The sequence below is a fragment of the Alexandromys fortis genome, unplaced genomic scaffold, assembly GCF_014885135.2.
Source record: "Alexandromys fortis isolate MF-2015 unplaced genomic scaffold, M_Fortis_MF-2015_v1.1 scaffold_25, whole genome shotgun sequence".
Classification (NCBI taxonomy): domain Eukaryota; kingdom Metazoa; phylum Chordata; class Mammalia; order Rodentia; family Cricetidae; genus Alexandromys; species Alexandromys fortis.
The window spans coordinates 11361902-11382929 of NW_026067904.1; the positions used below are offsets into that span (position 1 = coordinate 11361902).

At 44.8% G+C, this 21028-nt stretch overlaps 1 protein-coding gene across 2 annotated transcripts in view; it reads right to left on the reverse strand.

Annotated features, from left to right (window-relative positions):
* The window catches only part of Mapre2 (microtubule associated protein RP/EB family member 2), a 136309-nt gene that overhangs the window by 19133 nt on the left and 96148 nt on the right, over positions 1 to 21028 (reverse strand). For both annotated transcript variants that reach the window (XM_050135009.1, XM_050135008.1), the window contains 2 exons: positions 17215 to 17360; positions 13181 to 13394 (listed from right to left, as the gene is read on the reverse strand). In XM_050135009.1, coding sequence (XP_049990966.1) covers positions 13181 to 13394; positions 17215 to 17360 — 360 coding nt within the window. The remainder of the gene's footprint in view (positions 1 to 13180; positions 13395 to 17214; positions 17361 to 21028) is intronic.

Consider the following 21028-nt stretch of genomic DNA (forward strand, 5'->3'; position numbering starts at 1 on the left):
ACACCAATGTATGGACACACGCACCCCCCTGTGCACAAAGCTCCCTCCTCCTCACTTTGGGAGACTGGCTCCACCCCCACAATCTTCATTCACTTAAATCCCACAGGAGAACTGAAGCACAGCAGGAGGATAACACACCACAAATGCATTGATCAGTCATTCCTGGACTGGACAAATCTGACCTCACTTCCTTGTCCCCATCACCTTGTCTTTTACTTGTGATAATGAACTTGTTTTATACTCAAACAAAAGGCAGCGGGAGTAGTTGGGCTGCACGGTTGAGAGAAGCCCCATGGGTGCAGGAAGGCCTTCCCTGTGATTACCAGAGCCATCGACCGCAGAGACAAGCAACTCTGTACGATACTGATTTCTACAAATCCACGCTCTAAAGAATTTGTCTTTTCTTTCAAAAATGGCAGCATCCCTTCACTTGGTAGACTGCCATTAATTTTACTCTGAGAGGGGGAGAAACGTCACCATCTCAGTGGCGGCCAGGGTTCAATCCCAAGGGGACTTTAGCAGGGTTCCAGGGGACCCCTCAGTCATGAGCCCATCAACAGCCTACAAGTAGCAATTAATTCCGAGCCCTTCTGGCTCTGTCTCCACTAACACGGCCTTGGGCAAAAACTGGCTGCTCCCCCTTCCAGCTCAATACCAGCCTGTAACAGAGCATGAACCTGACTGACCTGTGGGGATAAAGACCTGGCATGACACTAGGCATCCCTCAGCTTATCTTGGAGTGACAGTGGGTTCTGGTACTTACTAGCAGAGCCCTGTGGCCCCATGGGTCTAAAGAACCCTGGACCTGGGCTTGCTAAGTGGGATGACTGACTGCCACCTTAGACAGGAAGAACAGTACTGTCCAGGGTTAGGAGGAGGACCTGGGAAGAACACAGAACCCTCGGGGATGTAGAGAGCTCGCTCGGTGGTTAGGAGTGCTTGCTGCCTTTGCAGAGGGCCAGGCTCCCAGCCACGTACATCAAGAGGCTCATTATCACCTGCAACTCCAGGTCCAGTGGGATGTGTCATCCTCTTTTGGTCCTCCAAGGCACCTGCATGCATGTGGTGTGCTTAAACTCATGCAAGCACACACACATACACACACACATTAAACAAACAAATATATTTTTAAAACATAAGAAACCTCCCCCTCCCCCCATCAAGATAGGGCTTCTCTGTGTAGCCCTGGCTGTCCTGGAACTCATGTTGTAGACTAGACTAGACTAGAAATCATAGTCACCTGTCTGTGCCTCTCAGGTGCTGAGGTTAAAGGTGTATGCCACCACATCTGGCTTAAAACAAGGGACACTGTTACCCCAAAGGCTGATACACAGCATCACTCTGTTTTTACTACCATTTCTCAGCAAATGAGATCTGACTTAACAAAGCATTCAAATGGACTGGATTCCTGTTCTGGACACTAGCAAACCAAAGCAGCAGTGCTGAAAGGAGAGACTGACTCATTTCTACCCAACCTCTGTACCCACCACAGAACTGCAAGGCACAGGATGCCCCTCCTCTAGGTATTCTCTGACTGCATGGAAACCAAGGTACTACAGTGTAAGCCTGCTCTTAAACTACCTCCATCCATTCGTCCGTCCATCCATCCATCCATCCATCCATCCATCCATCCAACCTGTCCTCCCCTCCCTCCCTCCCTCCCTCCCTCCCTCCCTCCCTCCCTCCAACAAACATTTATTGAACCCCACCATGTAGCTGGCAAGCTAAATAGATACTGCCATCAAACAGTGAAGGAAACACAAGAGACGCCTGTCTGTCTGTGTAGGGTTTATATTCCATCTGGGAGCACAGCACTGAGCAGTAGCACAATACACTGGGAAGTAACAGAGCCAAGGAGAACATCCCTGGTCTGGGAGAAAGTAGAGTGTGATAGATAAGGAGGCATGTGTAGGGAGAGTTGAACTGGGTGGCTAACGGATTTTACACAGGCCCTTGGCCTTCTTCAGTCTTAGGTCTTCTCTTAGACACGCAGGGTTTCGACAGGCCGCCAGAGCTGTGTCTGCTCAGGTCACTGGTACTCAAGACCTCTGTGCGCCAGCAGGGCAGCAAAAGCCATCAGTCGTGTGTGTGTGTGTGTGTGTGTGTGTGTGTGTGTTGGGAGGGGGAGCAGACACCTTGTATTAAAAGTTTCACTGCTATGAGGGTATGTGCCTAGTCTTACTGCATCTTGTTATGTCATGGTCGGTTGATATCATGGGAGCCTTTACGGAAGAGAAACAGAGGAGTAGATCTGAGGGACAGCAGAGGTGAAGGGGAAATGGAAGGAGTGGAGAGAGGGAAACTGCACTTCGGATGTAATATATGGAGGAAGAATTAAAAAAAAAAGCTTCACCCCTCATAAAGACTAATGGCTCTTAGAACTTTCAATTCACAGCATCCAGGATCCCCGCAAAGGACACATAAGAGGCAGAAGTCACCTGTGTTCCTCAGGACCTCAACAAAAGGATAAGATTTAAACCAGAAGATGATGGAAGCAAGGGGTGTGGCCATCTGACCAGGCAGGGAGAGAACAGGCTGTGTGGAGGCCTAATGCATGTATGCTCTGCCTCACCAGCGCTGGGGCCAGATCAGATTGCTATGGTAGAGAATACCCAGCACAGAGATCTAGAGACACTAGAGGGTGGGCGCCCAGTTCCTCCCGGGCTTCTGCCAGGATCCAGGATCCTGGGCAGAAAGACATGTCTAGTGCTGGCTTTCAAAAGTCACCTTTCTGCTCTCAGAACAGATTATAAGAACAGGCCCACAAAGGGCCAATAAGGAGGAGGTCACTGCTTCGTTTCTTTGGGCACATGCACCATGGATTTTGCTTTGTTTTGGGCAGTGTTTGAGATGCTATAGTTTAAAAACCTTATTCTACACCATTTACCCCGGTCACCAGGTGCCCGTTTTTACACAATCCGTATTTTGTATAATGTTAATGTTAACGGAAACATCCTTAGAGGGCCAGCACGTGCTACTGATTCCAAGAGGAGAGCCAAAGGGAAGCCAGGCCGCCGAGCTGAGAGTCAACCACTCCCAGGCACTGCTGTGGGGTCACTGGACAACACAACAAACGGCCCTGCCCTGGGAAAGCCTACCATAGAGGCTCCCTGAGAAGCAGGCAGCCTCGCCAGCCACTGAGGGTGTGGCTGCCGTGGAGGAGTAAGCAGTGGCTGAGGAACCCCTCCCCCAGCTGGCCAGCCTGCACAAAGCAGTCCCTGGGACAGATGGAGCTCACGGAGCATGCCTAAGGGGAGCGGTTCCATACTGCCGCGGCTGCCCTGCTCACTGTCCCCGCTAGGGATGCTGTGTTTTATTTTTAGGTACCATGTGATTCTCCGGTATTTTCCAGGCTCTGCCTGACTCACTTTGGTTTCAGAGAATTTCTCATAAGAGGAAAGAAAAAAAAAATGCATGAAAGTGCTTCATGTCTTGAAATGGCTCAGGTTTTAAAAAAAAAACCATAACTTTTTAAATGGCCGTTTCAACATGGAATGTATATTTTGCAATAAACTGCTGACTTTCCATGCTTCTCACACCTTGGTAGGAGATTAATCCAGCTTTCAAACATATTACATGCCAAACCCAATCACCATCTTAGTTTAAAATTGTAGTTTTCAACTGCCCTCAGAGTAATAAAAACAGTGGGGCTCCTTTTACCCCAATAAATGGTTCCCACAACCCATCTCGACACTGGTTGACAGCAGCAGCCCCTTGCCTGTTTTCTACCTTACCAGGGAAGGGAGTGGCTGATGGAGCGAGCAGACTGAGCCAGTCCACAGAGAATAAAGACACATAGGCGTTGCCATGACGACACCATCGTGGGCGCCACTGTACTGCTGGCGTGCAGTACTCGTCTAAGAAGGAAGCTCATAAAGTAAGATGGCTCTTTCTGGGTACCTCTGTTCTTAGCTACTTAGGATGTGCTGCCCTTTAGTTTCAGTCTGAGTCCCTGGTGGCATGCACCGTTCCTTTTCTGAAGGTGGCGAGCCTGTGGAGTTCCAATAATACAATCTTATCGGGACTTCCCAGAAAAGAGTCAGAGCTCAGGAAGCGAGAGGATGGGCAGAGCACACTTCAGCTACCCGGTCTCTATTTATCGCATCTGGCTTCTGTACCAGGGTTTGCTGCTTCTTCCAACCAACCACACGCTCACATTAACCCTTCCTTTTCCCTTCACTTCCTGTACCCCACTGTGTTAACTTGTCTCGCTGAAGTACCGACAGCACACAGTGCAACCACCTTCTCAGGCTGTCGTTTTCTCTTCTCCACAGCTGGCTAGGATATATGGAAGCATGGCCCTTCTACATAGGCTCTCATGAGGCAGAGCAGACACTGCCTCAGCCTTCCAATGGCTCCCAACAGGTCGGCCACACAGAAATGAAGAGTTCTGTAAACCTCTGTGACAAACAGTCTTGAACGATCTCTGTCTGCTGGTGCTTACACATCTGTATAACTCATCCTAGAACACACAGCAGTGGTGACCAAGCGTCTATGGCATAAGTGACAGGAAGGCACTACCCTCACCTTTGGTCGCTATATTTAGGATTCTTGCTAGTAGAAACACTAGGCAGATTTTCCTCCTGCTCACAAAGAAGTGGCTGCCACAGAGCAACTATTTTGGTGGAAAGGCCCATATGGAATGATGCAAATGACTTCCAACCAGAGTGGCCGATGAGAAGAAGGCAGAAAAACTCAGCTCTATAGATGCAAGATGCAATTACAGGCGACTCTTGCCCCAGGGAGCCTCTGATGAGAGCCTAGCCCCATAGTTACTGGGTTGCTACCTGCGGACTCCATATCAGAGGAACAAGCTGAGCTGTTTCGCATGTATGTATGTATGTATGTATGTATGTATGTATGTATGTATATTTGGCAGATTTGTCCTCTTGGACAGAATTACATGCCAATTTTGTTTATGGGCTTATTCTTTACTTCAGAGATGTATTTGGAAGGGAGAACTTAGGAAATGAGAAATAAACATCTAGGAACAAGTGACTTAATATTTCCTGCATTTATTAACATGATAAAATACAGTGCCTCTTCTTACTCAAAGTGACTGCAGAGATAAATGGGGATAGTTTAGACTTAAAATGTGAGTGGAGCCCAAGGCAGAATATAGAGCCCAAGGCTATGTCTGTGATTCCGAGAGAACAAGTCCAATGAGGAGCAAGGGTTCTGGAAATCAGGGTCACACCTCAGATCTTGTGTCCCTCACTTTGCCTAAGTGACGGTAGCAAGTTACTGCAGCTCTGGTTCCAGTTTCCTAGATGCTACAGAGAGACTGATATTAACATGCATCTGTTGGGCTGCTGTGCTGCTAAACTAAATAGAGCACTCAGCGCAGGGGGTGCTCACTGTGCACGACCCATGGATACGCATGTAATGGGGGTGCTCACTGTGCACTGTGCAAGACCCATGGATACGCATGTAGTGGGGGTGCTCACTGTGCACTGTGCAAATACCCATGGATATGCATGTTCTTTCTATTTTGTAAATACTTTTCTAAAGTTCAAGGAAAAGTTTGATTCATAGTAAACTGAGATTTGAAGAGTTATAGGACAACAGTGCTATAGCATTTTAGAACTTCTGGTCCTCAGGTTTCAAAAAAATCTAGTTTTAAAGAAAACTGCAAATAAATTTGGTTCAAGAAAGCCAGATAATTACAAAACACAAACTGAATTAATTCATAGCATCAGATACCACTAGGTGATCTTGTTTGACACTCCCAAGTTCTCGTTTCTCACGTCAGATAGTCTAAACTCACGGTTATCCTGAAGTATGGTCTTGTTTCTCACGTCTGATGTCTAAACTCACAGTTATCCTCAAGTGTAGTCTGGCAGAGTTTTACTCACATCTTATGCTGCAGTTTTGTGACCATTACAGGTAGGTGCTGTGTTGTAAAACCTTGTCACCAATCCCTGCACCCTCACGTTTAAACGCACCGTCAATATGACAGTCCTAAGAGTCGAGGCCTTTCGGAGGCAAAGACGTCACAAGGGCAGAGACCACAGGATGGAAGCAGTATTCTCAGGAAAAAAGCTCACTCAAGTGGGTTTGCCTTGGGAACCACCGCTCATCTCAGGACACAGTGGGAGGGGTCGTCTATGGAGAATGCTGGTGGGAAGCAGGCTTTATCTCACACCAAATCTATAGCACTTTGCTTTGGCCTTACTGGCCCTCCTGTCTGCAAGGAATACATTTCTGTTATAAGCTGAGTTAATGCTACTTAACTATAGAAACAAACACAGACACTAGAAAAATACAGGCTTGCTTAGCTTTTAAGAAGAAAGAATCCCGATGCCTAGCGGTATGTCTTAGTCATCTCTGATGTGATTGTATATAATGGAAAGCACGCTACTGATTCCCCCTTTCTAAGAGTAGGGGATTCCCTCTAGGAATTTAATTAGCTGAGCCATTAGAGTGTTTCTTTCCACTTTTTTTCTCCAGGCCTTTACATGGCTAAGGAACAACCACATGCAGCTTAGCAATGTAACAGTGCCTTACTGTGAGCAGGCTAATGGAATAGCGTGGCGGCAAGGGGCGGGACTTGAGTGAACTATATTAAGTCTATACATAATGAGGGCTCGTGACAGCTATGGGACGAGATGTTCACAGTGCTTTCCTGACTTAGAGAGTCAGGAAAGGTGAGGAACAAAAACAAATCCTGGTAGAACCACACCCAGGCATCACAGTTAAAAACAAAACCAAAGAGAAGAAAAGCTTGGGGGCAGGTCGTGCACTCATGTTTGGAGCCATAGCGTCATTAAACTACTTGACAGTGTGATTTGTCTAGTGAAAATACTGGGAATGAATCCACAATAAAGACCTTTACAGAAGAAAGCGGAGCTAAGTGGTATTTTACCAAACAGCCTGTCACTGTAAGAAATGTTAAATGTTCTTCACTTTAAAGACTATGCGTAGAACTCGGATGTTCAGAAACGAAACTGAAGTGGGAAAATATAAAACTAAACTTTTTAGTAACAGAGGAAGAAACAGGAAACTAGAAATAATTTGGTAGATCTAAATCAGGAAAAGCTAGTAGTTACACTAAATATAAACGGGCTGGTCACTCTAAAAGGCAGAGATTACCAAAATGAGTCAAAAGGCAGGGCCCAATCACATAGTGGTTAAAGACACACTTTACATATAAAGACAGACAGGTGGGTATACGCCTTATTAAAAAGAAAGATACAGCATTCAAAGCGTAAATATAAGAAAGCAGTAGCGGCTATATTATCAGTATCATCTTTAAAACAGAGTAGTTTCAAAAACATAGTTCAGTCAATAGGATGACTTAATCATAAACACATATATACTAATAAAAGAGCCTTCACAAGCTGGGCAGTGGTGCACGCCTTTAATCCCAGCACTGAAGAAGCAGAGGCAGGCAGATCTCTGTGAGTTCAAGGCCAGCCTGGTCTACAGGAGCTAGTTCCAGGACAGCCAGGGTTGTTACATGGAGAAACCCCCCCCCCCAAAAGCCTTCAAAAACAGAAATCAAAGCCAGAAACAATTAAAAGGAGGAACAGACAATTTCATAATCAATGTAGAAAGACTAAAAATCATTTTGCAACAATTATTTGAGCTAGGGAAACCACAGATAATCTGAAGCTCAAGGTCAAACACCTTGGCTTGACATATTTGCAAAGCACTGCTCAAATGAAGAGCATCCGCAGACATTCTTCTCAGAGGCATGTGATGCTTTAACTGAAAGGGACACTGTGACTGTTGGGTTTCATTACCTTTCTTAAGAAACGAAACATAAACCCCAAGGAAGTAAAAGCAGCTTTTCTTTCCCCAAAGGTGAGAAGTAATGCCTGTTTAGATTTTAGATGCTCAGCCAGTGCTCGTACACTGCCAAGCACAGTCACGTTTTAAGACTGCACCAACAGCCTGGAGTAACCGAGGGGGAGTAGTCAATGTTCAAGACAGTTCCTTTAAAACACCATTAGAATTTACTGAAGTCTACGTCTGTGGACCGGATGAGTATTATTCCGACACCTCGCGGACTCTGCCTAGCTACCTTCTGTTTTGAAATCACTTTTTCCGGCATCTCTCCTAACCCGATTTTAAGGCTGACACGCTGGTCTCTAAGGAAGAGAGAAAGCTCAATTCCCATAGCAACTCTAAATCTATCGCCCGCATTTATATTTGGAGTCTGATTTAAATACATTAGCGAATGGGAATCTGCAATGTGTCTCAGTTGCTATGGAAACCATAACGTTGAATTTCCTTTTAAGTTTTGTAAGTCTTCGCACATTAAAAAAAAAAAAGGCTACCTCCCCAGATAGCTATCGAATTGCAGGTAGGATCAGAGCAATTACGCTGAGAAACATCACATTTCATGATGATGTACACACTTAACAGACAGCTATCAGTGTGACAAGTGCATTTAAACACGGCTATGGATGGTAGGCCAAATCTATTGAAAACACGACTTCTCAAAATGTAGTCAGAATTGCTATTACCTGACAGCAATTCATTCTAATGACACGTGTTTATATTACAGTTGATTATAGTAGAGGTAAGCTGCCCACTTAGACAGATATCAACCAACTCTATGCTTGTGAGTCCTTAGGAGAAAAAATTTTTTTTTTTAAATTGCATTGAAATGGCAGAGAAATCTAGCATGCTCTCAGAAAAAAAATGCGCTGAATGTGTGGAGAGCATTTATTTTATACAGAAAACCATCTCCGGTGCGAGGCAACACACAGCATGGATGCTGGGAAAAGCAGGATTTTCTTTCCCTGCTAGCATATCCAGTGTCCTCTCAAGTACCACTACGTGGGCAGTACACTCCACATCACTTTCCCCCACTCTAATCTGGTCCCTTTGTCACACAAAGCTTTGAAGCTGCCAGGCGTGCAAGTTACATCAGCCTCAGGCATATCTGTGAGGAGAGATCCAGCCACAGCAAAATTAATCAAGTATTTCAAAGTGCCAGTCCCCATCCTGTTGCCAACTATACAAGCCATTATTTGCTTCCAAGGATACAGATAATTAAGAAGAGACCCAGGTTTAGATATGCAAACAGAATAGGGGCTATATGTAACTGGTGTATCACCAGACGGGCAGCCACCCACTTTTATCAATACTTTGATTCATATCAAGTCTTGAACAGAAAAGGCAGACCCGTGGTCTTGGGTGAAGGACAAGTCATGCACTAAAATCACATTATAGAGATTATGGCTCAGAGTTCTGAACAGAATTCTAAGAGAACCCCGAGACATCACACTCACCTACACACGTGAGACTCATGCAACAGCTGGATTTGAAACACATACCCCGGCTCGCATACTCTGGCAAACTTCCCAGCTGAAGCCTTGGAGCTTTCCCTGCTCTTTGTGCTGTGTGTCCTGTCCTAATAAGTCACGTGCCGGGAGCTGATCTCCTCATGTTCTACTACATGTATGTCCTAATAAGTCACGTGCCGGGAGCTGATCTCCTCATGTTCTACTACATGTATGTAATAATAAGTCACGTGCCGGGAGCTGATCTCCTCATGTTCTACTACATGTATGTAATGATGAAAAAGGCACAGACTCTGGAAACGTCCCTAGAAATCTCGACAAAAGCATGTGAATTCTATAAACAGTCTTTCCAGCACCTCTCCTGACTTTCCGAGAGCTTTTGACTTATTTTCTTGGCCATGTTCCCAATATCTGGATGCATGACTTCGTGAAAGTCAGAGCCTCCTGCATTTCTAGGGGCCTTTCTCCCATTATGGTCTTTAAAAACGATATCCCACATGTAATGTATGTCTTGTGATAATTTTGCTCCAATAAAATTTTACTGCCCCACAATGTCTCATATTCAAGACACATTTGATTAAAAGGGGAATGATTAATTTGTCTCCTGAAAAATACCATTCCTCCCTAAATAAAAATAAACACCATCAAGGCATGGGAGCAGTATCAGAAATCACTACCTTCTGTGACACCCCCCAAAAAATCAAATTTATTAAGTGTTGGCTTTAATATGTTTCCCAAGATTTATCACCCGAGAGGTTAAGCTTTGGGAAACATAGATTTCTCTTTTGGGCTCATGGCATTCTGTCAAAACAGCACAAGTTCCTCTGTGGCTTTTGTGAGAGGATTGGCCAGCGTAGCCTAGTTCTGGGTGGAAGAGTACAAGCGTTAAAAAGGTTGAACAAACAAACGAACAAAAAATAAAGATGCATTATGATTGTGGAAGAAAAGTATTCTGAGATTTATTATTAGAATTTCAAAAAAAAATGCAACAGTTTCAAAGCTACTCTGTCCACCAGAAGCAGCTACAAAAAGAACATTAAGAAGGGAAATAGCAGTGTGCTTTGGGTTCTCACCAGAGACCTGTCACTTCACATGCCTCCCAAATCCCAGCTAAGGATATGCCATCAATATCGGCTCTACTTGCCATCAGCTTCGGCTCTACTCGCCACCAGCATTGGCTCTAGAAACATCAGCATGGCTCTATTCACCATCAGCATTATTCCAACTCTTAGCCTGATGAAAGCTGCTGACAAAAGTAGGTTGACCAGCTTGAACTGCAATGAAATTTTGTCTCCCAATCTCCTTGTGGCTTAATTTTCATCCCTTCGCTTCTGCGCCGGGAAAATGCATCTTCCCTTTCCCATTAACCCCTTAAACCCCTGACCTCATCTGCTCCTTCACATTCAGGGTCACGGTCCTCTAGTCTCTACTCTTTCTCTCACCCTTGGCTCATCAGAGATTCTTCTCTGACCTTACAAATCTGGTAATTTTGTGTTGTCCTCAAAGCAAACCCTAAGAGCACCGTCCTCCTAGCCCTCCTGGATAACAACCAAATGCTCTTTTTTTTTTTTTTTAAATCAATTGTATCGTTGATGAAGCTGTTAGAGGTTGGATCTTCCTCATGTCCACACCCCACGTGGCCTTGTTCAGTTGCTGCAGTCCAGACTCCAGTGCCCAGTGTCTCAGGGGACCAGTTCTCCGAAGGATTATTAATCACGCCCTAGGAGTCAGCTTTCTACATACCATTTTCAAGTTTCATTGTACACCATATTTCCACAATTAATATTCATGACCCTCTTTCTAGAAACTTCCTACTGTTTGTTCTGTGAGCCACAGATGAGGGAATTCTTAGAAAATGAGGACAAGGCAACATACTGCAGTTCTGTTTGGGAGAGAAGTGCTGGAGCTGAGGCCAAGAAAATTAGGGTCACAGTATGAACGTGGAAGAAAGAAAAACAGCCTACGCCTATGCAACTTCCACACTGATGATGATTTGAGGCCTCTTGACTTTCTTGTCTGCGCTCATCTTTTTAAAAGAGGCGTCTTCCCTTCGTGTACGTCTAACCCCCAAAGATTTGTGCTCAGGGCTCTTTATCTATGTGCTCATTCATTCCAAAACTGGACTTGGATACTCACTCAGTGTCTTTTATCCAACTCATTCCTTAATCCAGTCCTTGTCTCATCATTCCATGAATGATTTTCAAGTTGAGCAATCCAGCAAACTCTTCTAGGCTTCATTTTACTTGACTCCTCGCAGAGTTAGAAACTGTAGATCATTCTGCCTCCTTCCTCTGCTTCCCTGAAAACCACCCCTTAGCGTCTTCCAATCTTTTTGGCATCTTCCATGCATTCCAGGGCAGTGTCTCCTCTACTCACTGGCAACTGTTAGGAATTCCTAAAGGCACTCTCTCCTTTATTGCTCTGTATTTACTTCCAGCTTCAAGGAATGGGAAAACACACACACACACACACACACACACACACACACACACACACACACACACGTTATTTAGATCATCTTTTGGAGGTTACAAAGAAACCTGAAACTCGGTATGTTAAATACAATTTCTTCTCAGATCCAGCTCTCTCAGTACTTCCTGAATGACATCCTCACCCTTCCAAGTGTGGGAAACACACCAAGAAGTCACACTTGGCAGCTCATTTGCTCACTCCAGGATCCACCCATTACCAAAACCCAATCCTGTTACTTCCTAAACACCTCCTAGAGGCATGCATTCTTCCTTCCACTGTGTTATTCCACGCGAGGAAGAGCTCATCACAAGACAGGAAGTATACACACTGATCTTGTTATCTCCAACTTTATTTATTTATTTATTTGGGTTTTCCAAGACAGGGTTTCTCTATGTAGCTTTGGAGCCTATCCTGGAACTCACTCTATAGAACAGGCTATCCTTGAACTCACAGAGATCCCTACCTCTGTCTCCCGAGTGCTGGTATTAAAGGCGTGTGCTACCACTGCCGGTCCGATTTTCTTTTTTTTTTTTTTTTAAACAAATATTTCAAAAATTGTTTGAAGAAGTCAGATTTCCAAGGGATACAGATTGCCAGGGGCATAGCCATGAATTCAGGCAGAAAAGATGGAAAAGGTTTCTATGTAGCTAGGAAAAGCAAGACTAAAGCTACCTGCAGCTGTAGCACTCAGGCCCAGGCCATGCTGACTGGAGTAGGGTGGGCAGGAATAAAAAAGAATCTGCATTGTAATAGCTGAACAACAGGCTCTGCATCTGGCATGGAAAAAGGTTTCTGAGCACAACATCCCTGTCAACGGTCTAGCAGACGGCTGGCGGTTATAACCAGGACCCCATTTCTCAAGCGTGCACTTTATCTAGTAAAGTTGGCTGTTTATGGCAAGGATATTTCTAAGATATTTTAGAGAATTTTTTTTTTAATCCACAAAAAAGTCAAAAAGAAAACTCCTAAAGTTCTAGGTATGTATCCGCAATTATTTTCCTTTTTAGGACAGGGATGCATAATAAACGAAGGCTCCACATTAACATACAAAAGTGACCACTAATTTCCTTTGAGTGCCTATAGAAAATGATCCGCGCTTAACAGTACACGTCAGTGCACATTATGGTCTGCCTTGCCAGCGATTAAGCAGTAAAAATATTTTAATCAAAATTTAAATAGATTACTTAAAATTTTTTTAGAAAAAGTAGAGAGAAAACAAAATCTATCCCCAGGGTATTATCTTAACAGCCTGAGACACAGCGTACGTGGTTCTGCCTTTGTAATACCTGAAATAAAGATCGTTAGACTCATGACATACGGGTCACAGAAAGATCAGCATGGACCCAGACAACACTGAACACCATTCAAAGGTAGGAAAATACTGACAGCTGCAGACAGGTGCAGGCTGAAGCACGGCAGAGTCGGAGCCACCCGCTACGAGGAGAATGGCGTACCTGCTGTGGGGGAGTTGGCGTGGTGAGACTTCTTGGGCAGGTTGAAGATCTGTTCACCAGGGTCAGGGGGAGGAATTGCATCTTGCCCTTGTCGCGCCTCGACAGGATCATACTCCTTCCCATCATAGTTAGCATCGTAGAATTTCTTAAACCACTGAATAAAATCCAGGTTGTCTTGGAAACGCCCTTTCACCAGCTTCTCCACTGGAATTACCTGCAACGTCAGGACACTACGTAAGTCACAAATCTCAGGTTTCTGTAGAGTGTTGTGCAATTATATCCTAAGAATTGTTTGCAATTCTTTTGTGAACAAAATTTAAGATTTCTTATTTATGTGCATTTATGTTCATGTGTGTTTGCTTGCTTGTCTGTCTGTGCACCATGTGTGTAGAGAGCCTGCTGAGGCCAGAAGAGGTCACAGGACCCCCTGCAACTGAAGTCACCGATGGCTATGAGCCACCAGGTGCTGGGGATGAAAACTGAACCAGAGTCCTTGGTAGGAGTAGCAGGTGCTCTTTACCACTGAGCTGTCTCTTTGGCCCATTGCCTGTACTTCCTGACCACTGTTTCTCTCTACCTGTCTTCTCAGCAATATTCTAGAATTGACACAATTTTAACTATTTCAAAAAAAATCCAACAGAGTTGCTTGTATTGGAAAATTTAATTCTTCCTGAATAACTAAAAAAGGAATATCCTTAGGCGTCAAGAGGGGGCGACCTGCCAGGTCTGGTGGTAGCACAGCCTGTAATCCCAGTCCTTGAGAGACAGGCAGAATTGTGAGTCTCAGATGGAACTGGGCTAGACAGCGAGGCCTCATCTCAGAAAAGCCAACATACAAAATGAGAAAAGAAAACAGGTGACTTCTCCCGTGTGGAGGACATTTACAGTTTAGCAGTCTCCTCACAGAATCTACTGGCCTGGGATATTGTGCTGTCTCAAACCTGAAGCGCTTTCCTATTTCTCTGTAAAACCCTGGCCGAGTCATAGTGACATAAATTCTTGTTAGGATTAGCACTAACAGAGCACAGGAACCAGGGGCAGGTCAGGGAAAACAGATACTGAGTGGATGGGTCATGTGGAACAGAACAACAAGCATCCCAACTAACGCAGTGCAGGAGCTAAGGCTCATGGGAGTGCAGAGACAGAGAAGAAGAGGCTCAATAAGGGGGTCGTGGGAGCATACAAAGAAGGCGAATGACACGCGTACCAGCTTTTCTGACTTCCACCAGAGTCAGCCAGGATTCCCTGCCGACTCTCGCAGGAACCTCTGGGACTATGACAAAGCGAGGTGTGTGTGTGTGTGTGTGTGCGTGCACGCGCGAGCAGACTTGATTGCTTAACTTATTCAGTGCACCACTGTTGTTTTTATTAAGGAAAATGGAATTCTCCCATCATTCTTCCCACACAGCACAATGAGTAGACTTTACTTCTTCCATCACTGGGTGATAACTGATTGGGAACTATGAGAGTGGCAGAACGAAGTTGTGAGTCAGAATGCAGGCGTGTGGTGTGAGTGATTCAGACAGAAGCCCAGTGTGCAGGAAATGCAGCTCCATAGCATGACAGAATGAACGGAAACAGAAGACACCAACCCTGCAGCAAGGCTCTGCCACCTTGGAAACCATAGGCCACTGATGTCATAGAAGCCAAGAGGGCCACTTTAGAAAGAACAGAAAATGGTGGCTGGGGCTCTCTTCCACAATGACTGACTTCCCTAGCTCTGAGCAGGTGACTAGGTTTCCTGTACCGGGCATGCTTTTCCTACTGTTAAAAGTATCTGCACCACTGGTGTGCTCTTGGGGTTATCACACTGGTGTTGGTTGTCTCCCTTCTTTGGAACTTGCATGGGACTTTTCTGGCACAATGAACAGCGATGAATTAAAAAAAGAGGCCATGAATTTGAAAGATCTCACAGAGGGGTGAGTAGAGGAGGGACTGGAGGGAAGGCAAGGGGGAAATGATATAATTATAGTATAACCTCAGGAGAAACAATTGGTGTGGGGGGACAGAAAGCCCTTGCGTATCAACCATAATTTGGAAGAAAAAATGAGGGAAGCGCCTTAGGCTACATGCTCAGAAACTGATACAGGATGCAGAACAAAATAAATAGAAGTTTCTGGAAGGACATTGTTCATCAAGCTGCTGCTGGTCCTGGAGGCCCGGGTGCTGCCATGTCCCTACTCTCACTTCCCTTGAACTCTCAGGGAGAGACTCCCTGCCCCGTTTGCACGTCCCTGGATATTTTATCACAGCTGACGGCTGCTGAGTGTTACTGTTGGCTTTCGGAGAGACTGAACTGGTAAGGGATGTGGAGCACAGGGTCCTTCACGGACAACCGAAGCAACGTGTCCGCTGCCTACGTGTGAGGCTTTTACAGGGCAGTGGCTCGGCAGCTCTTCCTTCTGCTGACTTCTCCTGGTTTCAGGGACAGAAGCCTCAAGTGGGCCCTCTAACGCACTGGGTATGACAGACAGGATGGGTGCATGACAGGGTGTCTCTCTAGGGACTTGGGCAGTCACAGGGTCCTGATGATGCTTCTGGGGCTGACAGGCTGGCGAGGCCAAGGCCAGTCTCTTGCCATTGCAAACTTGTTTGTCAATATTCTTAGCTCAGCCATTTTCTGTGTGTTCGCTTATAGAAAGATGCACAAAGCTTTCTGATTAGATTACAGCAAGTTCCAGCCTGAAACCCACAGGTGGGTGTTTCTTCTCTCTAATGTACAAGTGTGAATTTAAAAGAAAGGAGAGCCTGCACAACTGGGTGTGTGGGGAAGGAGCTACTTGGAGATCAGCCTCAGCAGAAGGAATAAAAATTAGGATCTTTCAGAGAAACAATTTAAAACAAGCATTCCTAGAAGAGAAGAAGCCAGGTTTTCTCAACATCGTGGTGAGAATGCTTCTTACCTAGGAAAGTGATGAACCATGCTAGATTATTAAACTTTTCTTTAACCTTTATCACATAACCTAGTGTCTGTTTTCTATCCTGTAGGCCTTTTTATTCTTTTTATCAATACTGTTTTTTTTTTTTTAAGAGTGATGTTTCTCCTCTGCTGGTTTATCTCTTTCCCCCTTGTTTGAGATTCATGTCTTGTCATGCTTATTCATTCTAAGAGGCATGGCCAGTAAGAGAAATACCCTAAATAAGGAAGACATATTACTAACAAACATTTGACTAGCACCCGGCTCTCCCTGAGAGACCAGCGGGTCTCAGCCCCTCAGTCCCTTATTGGGGGGAACAGGACGTGAGGACCAAGACTTCCATTTGTGTCACCTGGGGCAAAATTATACTTCAAAGGAGAAAAGCAACAACATTCATGGATGATGGGATCTGAGAGGAGCGCTACGCTGGGCACTATTACAGACACCTGCTCACTAACGTGTCCGAACCATGAGGAAGGAGGAGCCTAGTCCTCTTTCAGAGGAGCCAGCTTAGACACCTAGAAAATGACCTGGACCGGCCAGTCAAGCCCAGAGTGGTTTCCCTGTTAACAAGTTGTTTTTCCCAAAGGAACAAAACACCCACAGAACCCGAGGCCTCTGGTAAACAGAAAGTGTCTCATCTGCAACTCAGAGAAGCTGATGACCCACTAATACAACATTCAGGACTCCTGCTAAGAGGTTTCTGTGTAATGGCTGCTGGGTTAAGGATTTCTTAAAACTAAAACCTCACAGGCATGGGGGAACTCGGCTGCTGTTTATATACGGACAGACCCCCACATGGTGAGATATCTGAGTATATACCTCATAGATATGTTCTCAGACTTTTTCATTTTTGATTACTACTACAGGGGTGCTGGCTAAGATATAGGCAGTTCTCCTCCAGAGGACTGGAGTTCAATTCCCAGGACCCACATTGGGTAGCTCTCGGTCACAGGTAACTCTGACTCTTGGGGAATCCATTGCCCTCTTACGGCCTCTGCAGACGCTACGCTTACGTGTACAAAACCTACATACACACAATTTAAAAACAATAAAATGCTGAAAGCAATTTTGAAAAGAGTACATTTGAGAGTGGGGTACTAGCAGGCTTCTTACCTTATCAACATTCATCCGCTTAAACGATGCCTGCAGAAGTTTAAAATTGTGGATATACTCATGCTCCAACTTTGCTTGGAATTTTACTTTCTTCAAACTGATACAGCCTGGGAAGAGCATGTCCATGAACTGGCAATAGGCGGCTCCTGAAAAACGACAGTGAGAGGCAGGGATGAGTCTAGCTGTACCCGGATGTGATGGAGGTCATGATGGGCACCATGATACACAGCAGCGCCTCCTGCATACATGTCCCCTTTATCATTGCACGTACACCTCCTCAACAACAGGGGCTGGGTACCAGGGGGAAGAGAGCCCACCACAACAGTGCATCACGCAGGGTCACTATGCATTCAGTTCTCAGCACCAACTGTGGATTTTTCCACCAATGCCGGAGAATCCACGGTAAGACTCTTGCTGCTTCTATCAGAGGAAAGGGACACAACATTGCCCTTCTATCTAGCTAGTGTCCTGCTCCCTGTCATCAAAATCAACTTAAGAAAAAGCACAGGGCATGTAACCATGAGAGAGGTACACAGGTTCTCAGGGGATGTGTGGCCCAAAGACATACGTTCATGCTGTTTTACAGCCATCTTGGGAAGCAACAGGGCTGGAAACGGTTATCACTAAGCCGTCTAAGACCAGAAGCAGCTGCTTGACAATCATTCCAGCCCAAGAGCACCAGGCTTCCCTCATTAGCATAAAGGAGGAAGTCAGGGATCACCTGAGACAAGCAGGCATCCAGAGTCACGCTGTTTACAACTGAGAGAAAAGTATGCAGACATGTTCGCTAGGACCCCCTTGAACAGGAGATGGTCTTAGCAAAGAGGTGTTTACTTTTAAAGATGAAGGAAGAACTACTGAAACATGCTGATTTCAGCTAGAAAAACCCCAGCAAGATGGCATTTCCTTGGTCCTTAAAGGTAAAGACTAAGGGCACTTAACATGAGAAACTGTCATAGTGAGTCCTGTCCCGGAAGAAGTGCAGCCGAGTGCCAAGAGCAGGGACAAGGGGAATGACACTTAAAAACTTTTCTTTCCTTGCTGTCTCCAGATAGCTTGCTCTGTTTCCATGACGGGCTATTGATTAGTCTTTCTGGACCATGAAGAGCCTCCCTCACCATTTATCATGGAGGCTTCTGGAAGGCCTTGTCTTTCAAGTGACAGCCTCCCCTTTGGCTAGGACACACTAGATTTATGTTAAATTTATGCTAAACCCTCTACTGAGATGGAGTCCCAGTGAAGAGGGGACAGAAGACTGGGAACTGAAAGGTTGCGGAACCAGAAATGCTGTGCTAACTCATTCTTTGTAGGTAAGGCAATGAAAGATGCAACGGGCATCTGGCTTTCCCTTCCTTAGATGTCAAGACTGTGAATTAAGAGTTTCTTCCTAAGCAGATGGCTTCTCTTAAAAATAAGACAAAGCATAGCAAACCCAAAGCCAAAACACTGTGGAGGTAAGGATTCTGTGCGTGTGTGTGGTGGGGGAGCGGGGGACACATTCAATTATCCAGTCCTTTTAAAAGTGTCACCAGATGGAGCAAACTCCAACCCCTGCAACATAATCACACAGGTGTGGAAGCTCTGCTGTGATCCGCTCTCTGTAAAGCTAGCCGCATTTTTCTAGAGTTTAGCATTAAATTTGCCTCTGAAGACCTGGATGCTACATAGTCTCATGAACTAAACATCCAAGTGCTCCACTTTCCAAATTTAAAAATACATAACACTTTTGTGTGTGTGGGGGGGACACACAGTGAGGAAAGTTGAAAACCCATCTTTAATATCTGTCACCCAAGGCTAGCTAACCCCTGCTTGTATTGTGGTATTTGCCATTCTGATCTCTTAAGGGGTGGGGTTATATGTTATCTATTTTTACTAAAATGCAACAAAAGATTTAAATGCAATATTTTCTATATTTATTTACACTTGTTTCTGTGGTGCTGGGAATCAAACCAGGGCCTTGTACACACTATGCAAGCAATCTGCCACACCTTGGGTCCTTTGGGTCACCTGCTATTCTCTATCAATGTTTTAATGGCACTCTGGTATTTACATCATGCTTAGCAACTTCCCTCAACCAAGATCCCATAAATATGCATGCATAGTTTCTGTAAGTGCTTTTATGATCTCCAGTTTTACATTCAAGTTCTGGATCCATGTGGAATTTATTTTGGTTTGTGATAGAAAGTATGGTTCTAATTTTAGTCATTCCAAATGTTAGTGGGAAGCTGTCACTTTTGACTCCTCTCATTTGGCACTTCCTTACCTAGCGAGACGCTTCAGGACCCCACCTCGTACCCCAGTAGCTGAATGTAGGTGGGTCTCCTTTTCCTACCTCCACATGACCCGAGCTCTGCTGTGGATATTCCTGCCTCCATCAAATGGAGGGAATGAGAGAAATACAGAGATAGAGAGTTTGTCGTGGTAGTAGCATGTCTAGACACTGTGAAATGACAGAACAGAGCATCCTAGTCTAACTATCCCCTTTCCCCAGCACAGGGAGGTTCTTTCACCTCTAACCTTGGCTTTCCATGGATGCTGAGTGACCCATCTTTCCTAGAAATTCTTTCCTTCATAAGCTTGCTAAGAGTACTTTCTATAATGTTCACCCCAAACTGACAACCGATGAAGTTAGCCAGGTTCTGACACCACCGAATGAACTCTGTCTTAACCAGATTTACTTTCCTAATGCATGTGCTGAAGGCTCCTTCTCTCTCTCTCTTTTCATCTAGGAAAGTCATTTTTAATTGTCATAACATGCAAGATACAAGATATCTGGGTATAAGTTGGAAGTCTTACTGCTGTTACTATTATAATTTTGTTTAAAAACTAAAAACAAAGGGTATTAACATATCTATATTTTCTTTATATGTATCCATACTTACTTATATTATCATATTGCTAAGTATGTCATTTTGGCCGTGAACTGTGTGGCTGCCCTATCTTCTAAATTACGTAAACTCTATGTTCTATATTAATAGATCTTGTGTTTTATAGCTTCTCCTCTTTTGCCAAGTCATGGTGGTACATACCCTTAGTCTAGCCCTCGGGAGACAGAGGTAGGTGGATCTCAGTTTGAGGTCATCCTGGTCTACAGAGAAAGTTCCAGGATAGCCTGATCTACACAGAAAAACCCTGTCTTGAAAAACCGAAACCAACCAAACAACAACTTCCCTTCTCTCAAAATTAAAAGAAATAAAGTATTCATTTTAAAATGCACACAGAAAATAGCCCATTAGAAACATTCAGATACAATTCATATATGCAGCCTTTGAAAGCCTGTGATTCAGTCAGTGGGTTACAACACATTCACGGGACTGTAAATCCAATAGCAGGTATCTAATTCCAGAAGATTTTTATCACCACACACAGATTTCACAGCCACGGGCAGCCACTCTACGCTCCCCGTCCCCTCCGCCCCGGCAACTGTTACTCTTCTAACTTTCCGTCCATCTGTATCTCCCCAGATTTCACATAAAGGGATCATTCTTTTTGACCATTGAGCTTCGTTCTTTAACTCAGAAAAACCTTTCAAGGTTCACTGGAAGTCTAATCCTTTCTAAGATAATATTTCATTAAATAAACACACCATATTTTATCAATCCTTCCATCAGTCAGTGGGCATCTGGGCCATTTGGGGACTACTGGGTAAAGCTGCTAAGAACATGTGTAAGTTCTTGAGTGACATATGTTTTCATTGGCTGTAAGGTGGAATCTGTGCTGAGTCACGTGGGGTCTCTGTGATAAACATCTTGAAGAATTGCCCATCTGTTTTCCAAAGCAGGCACCATCTTATATTCCCACCAGCAATGGGCTT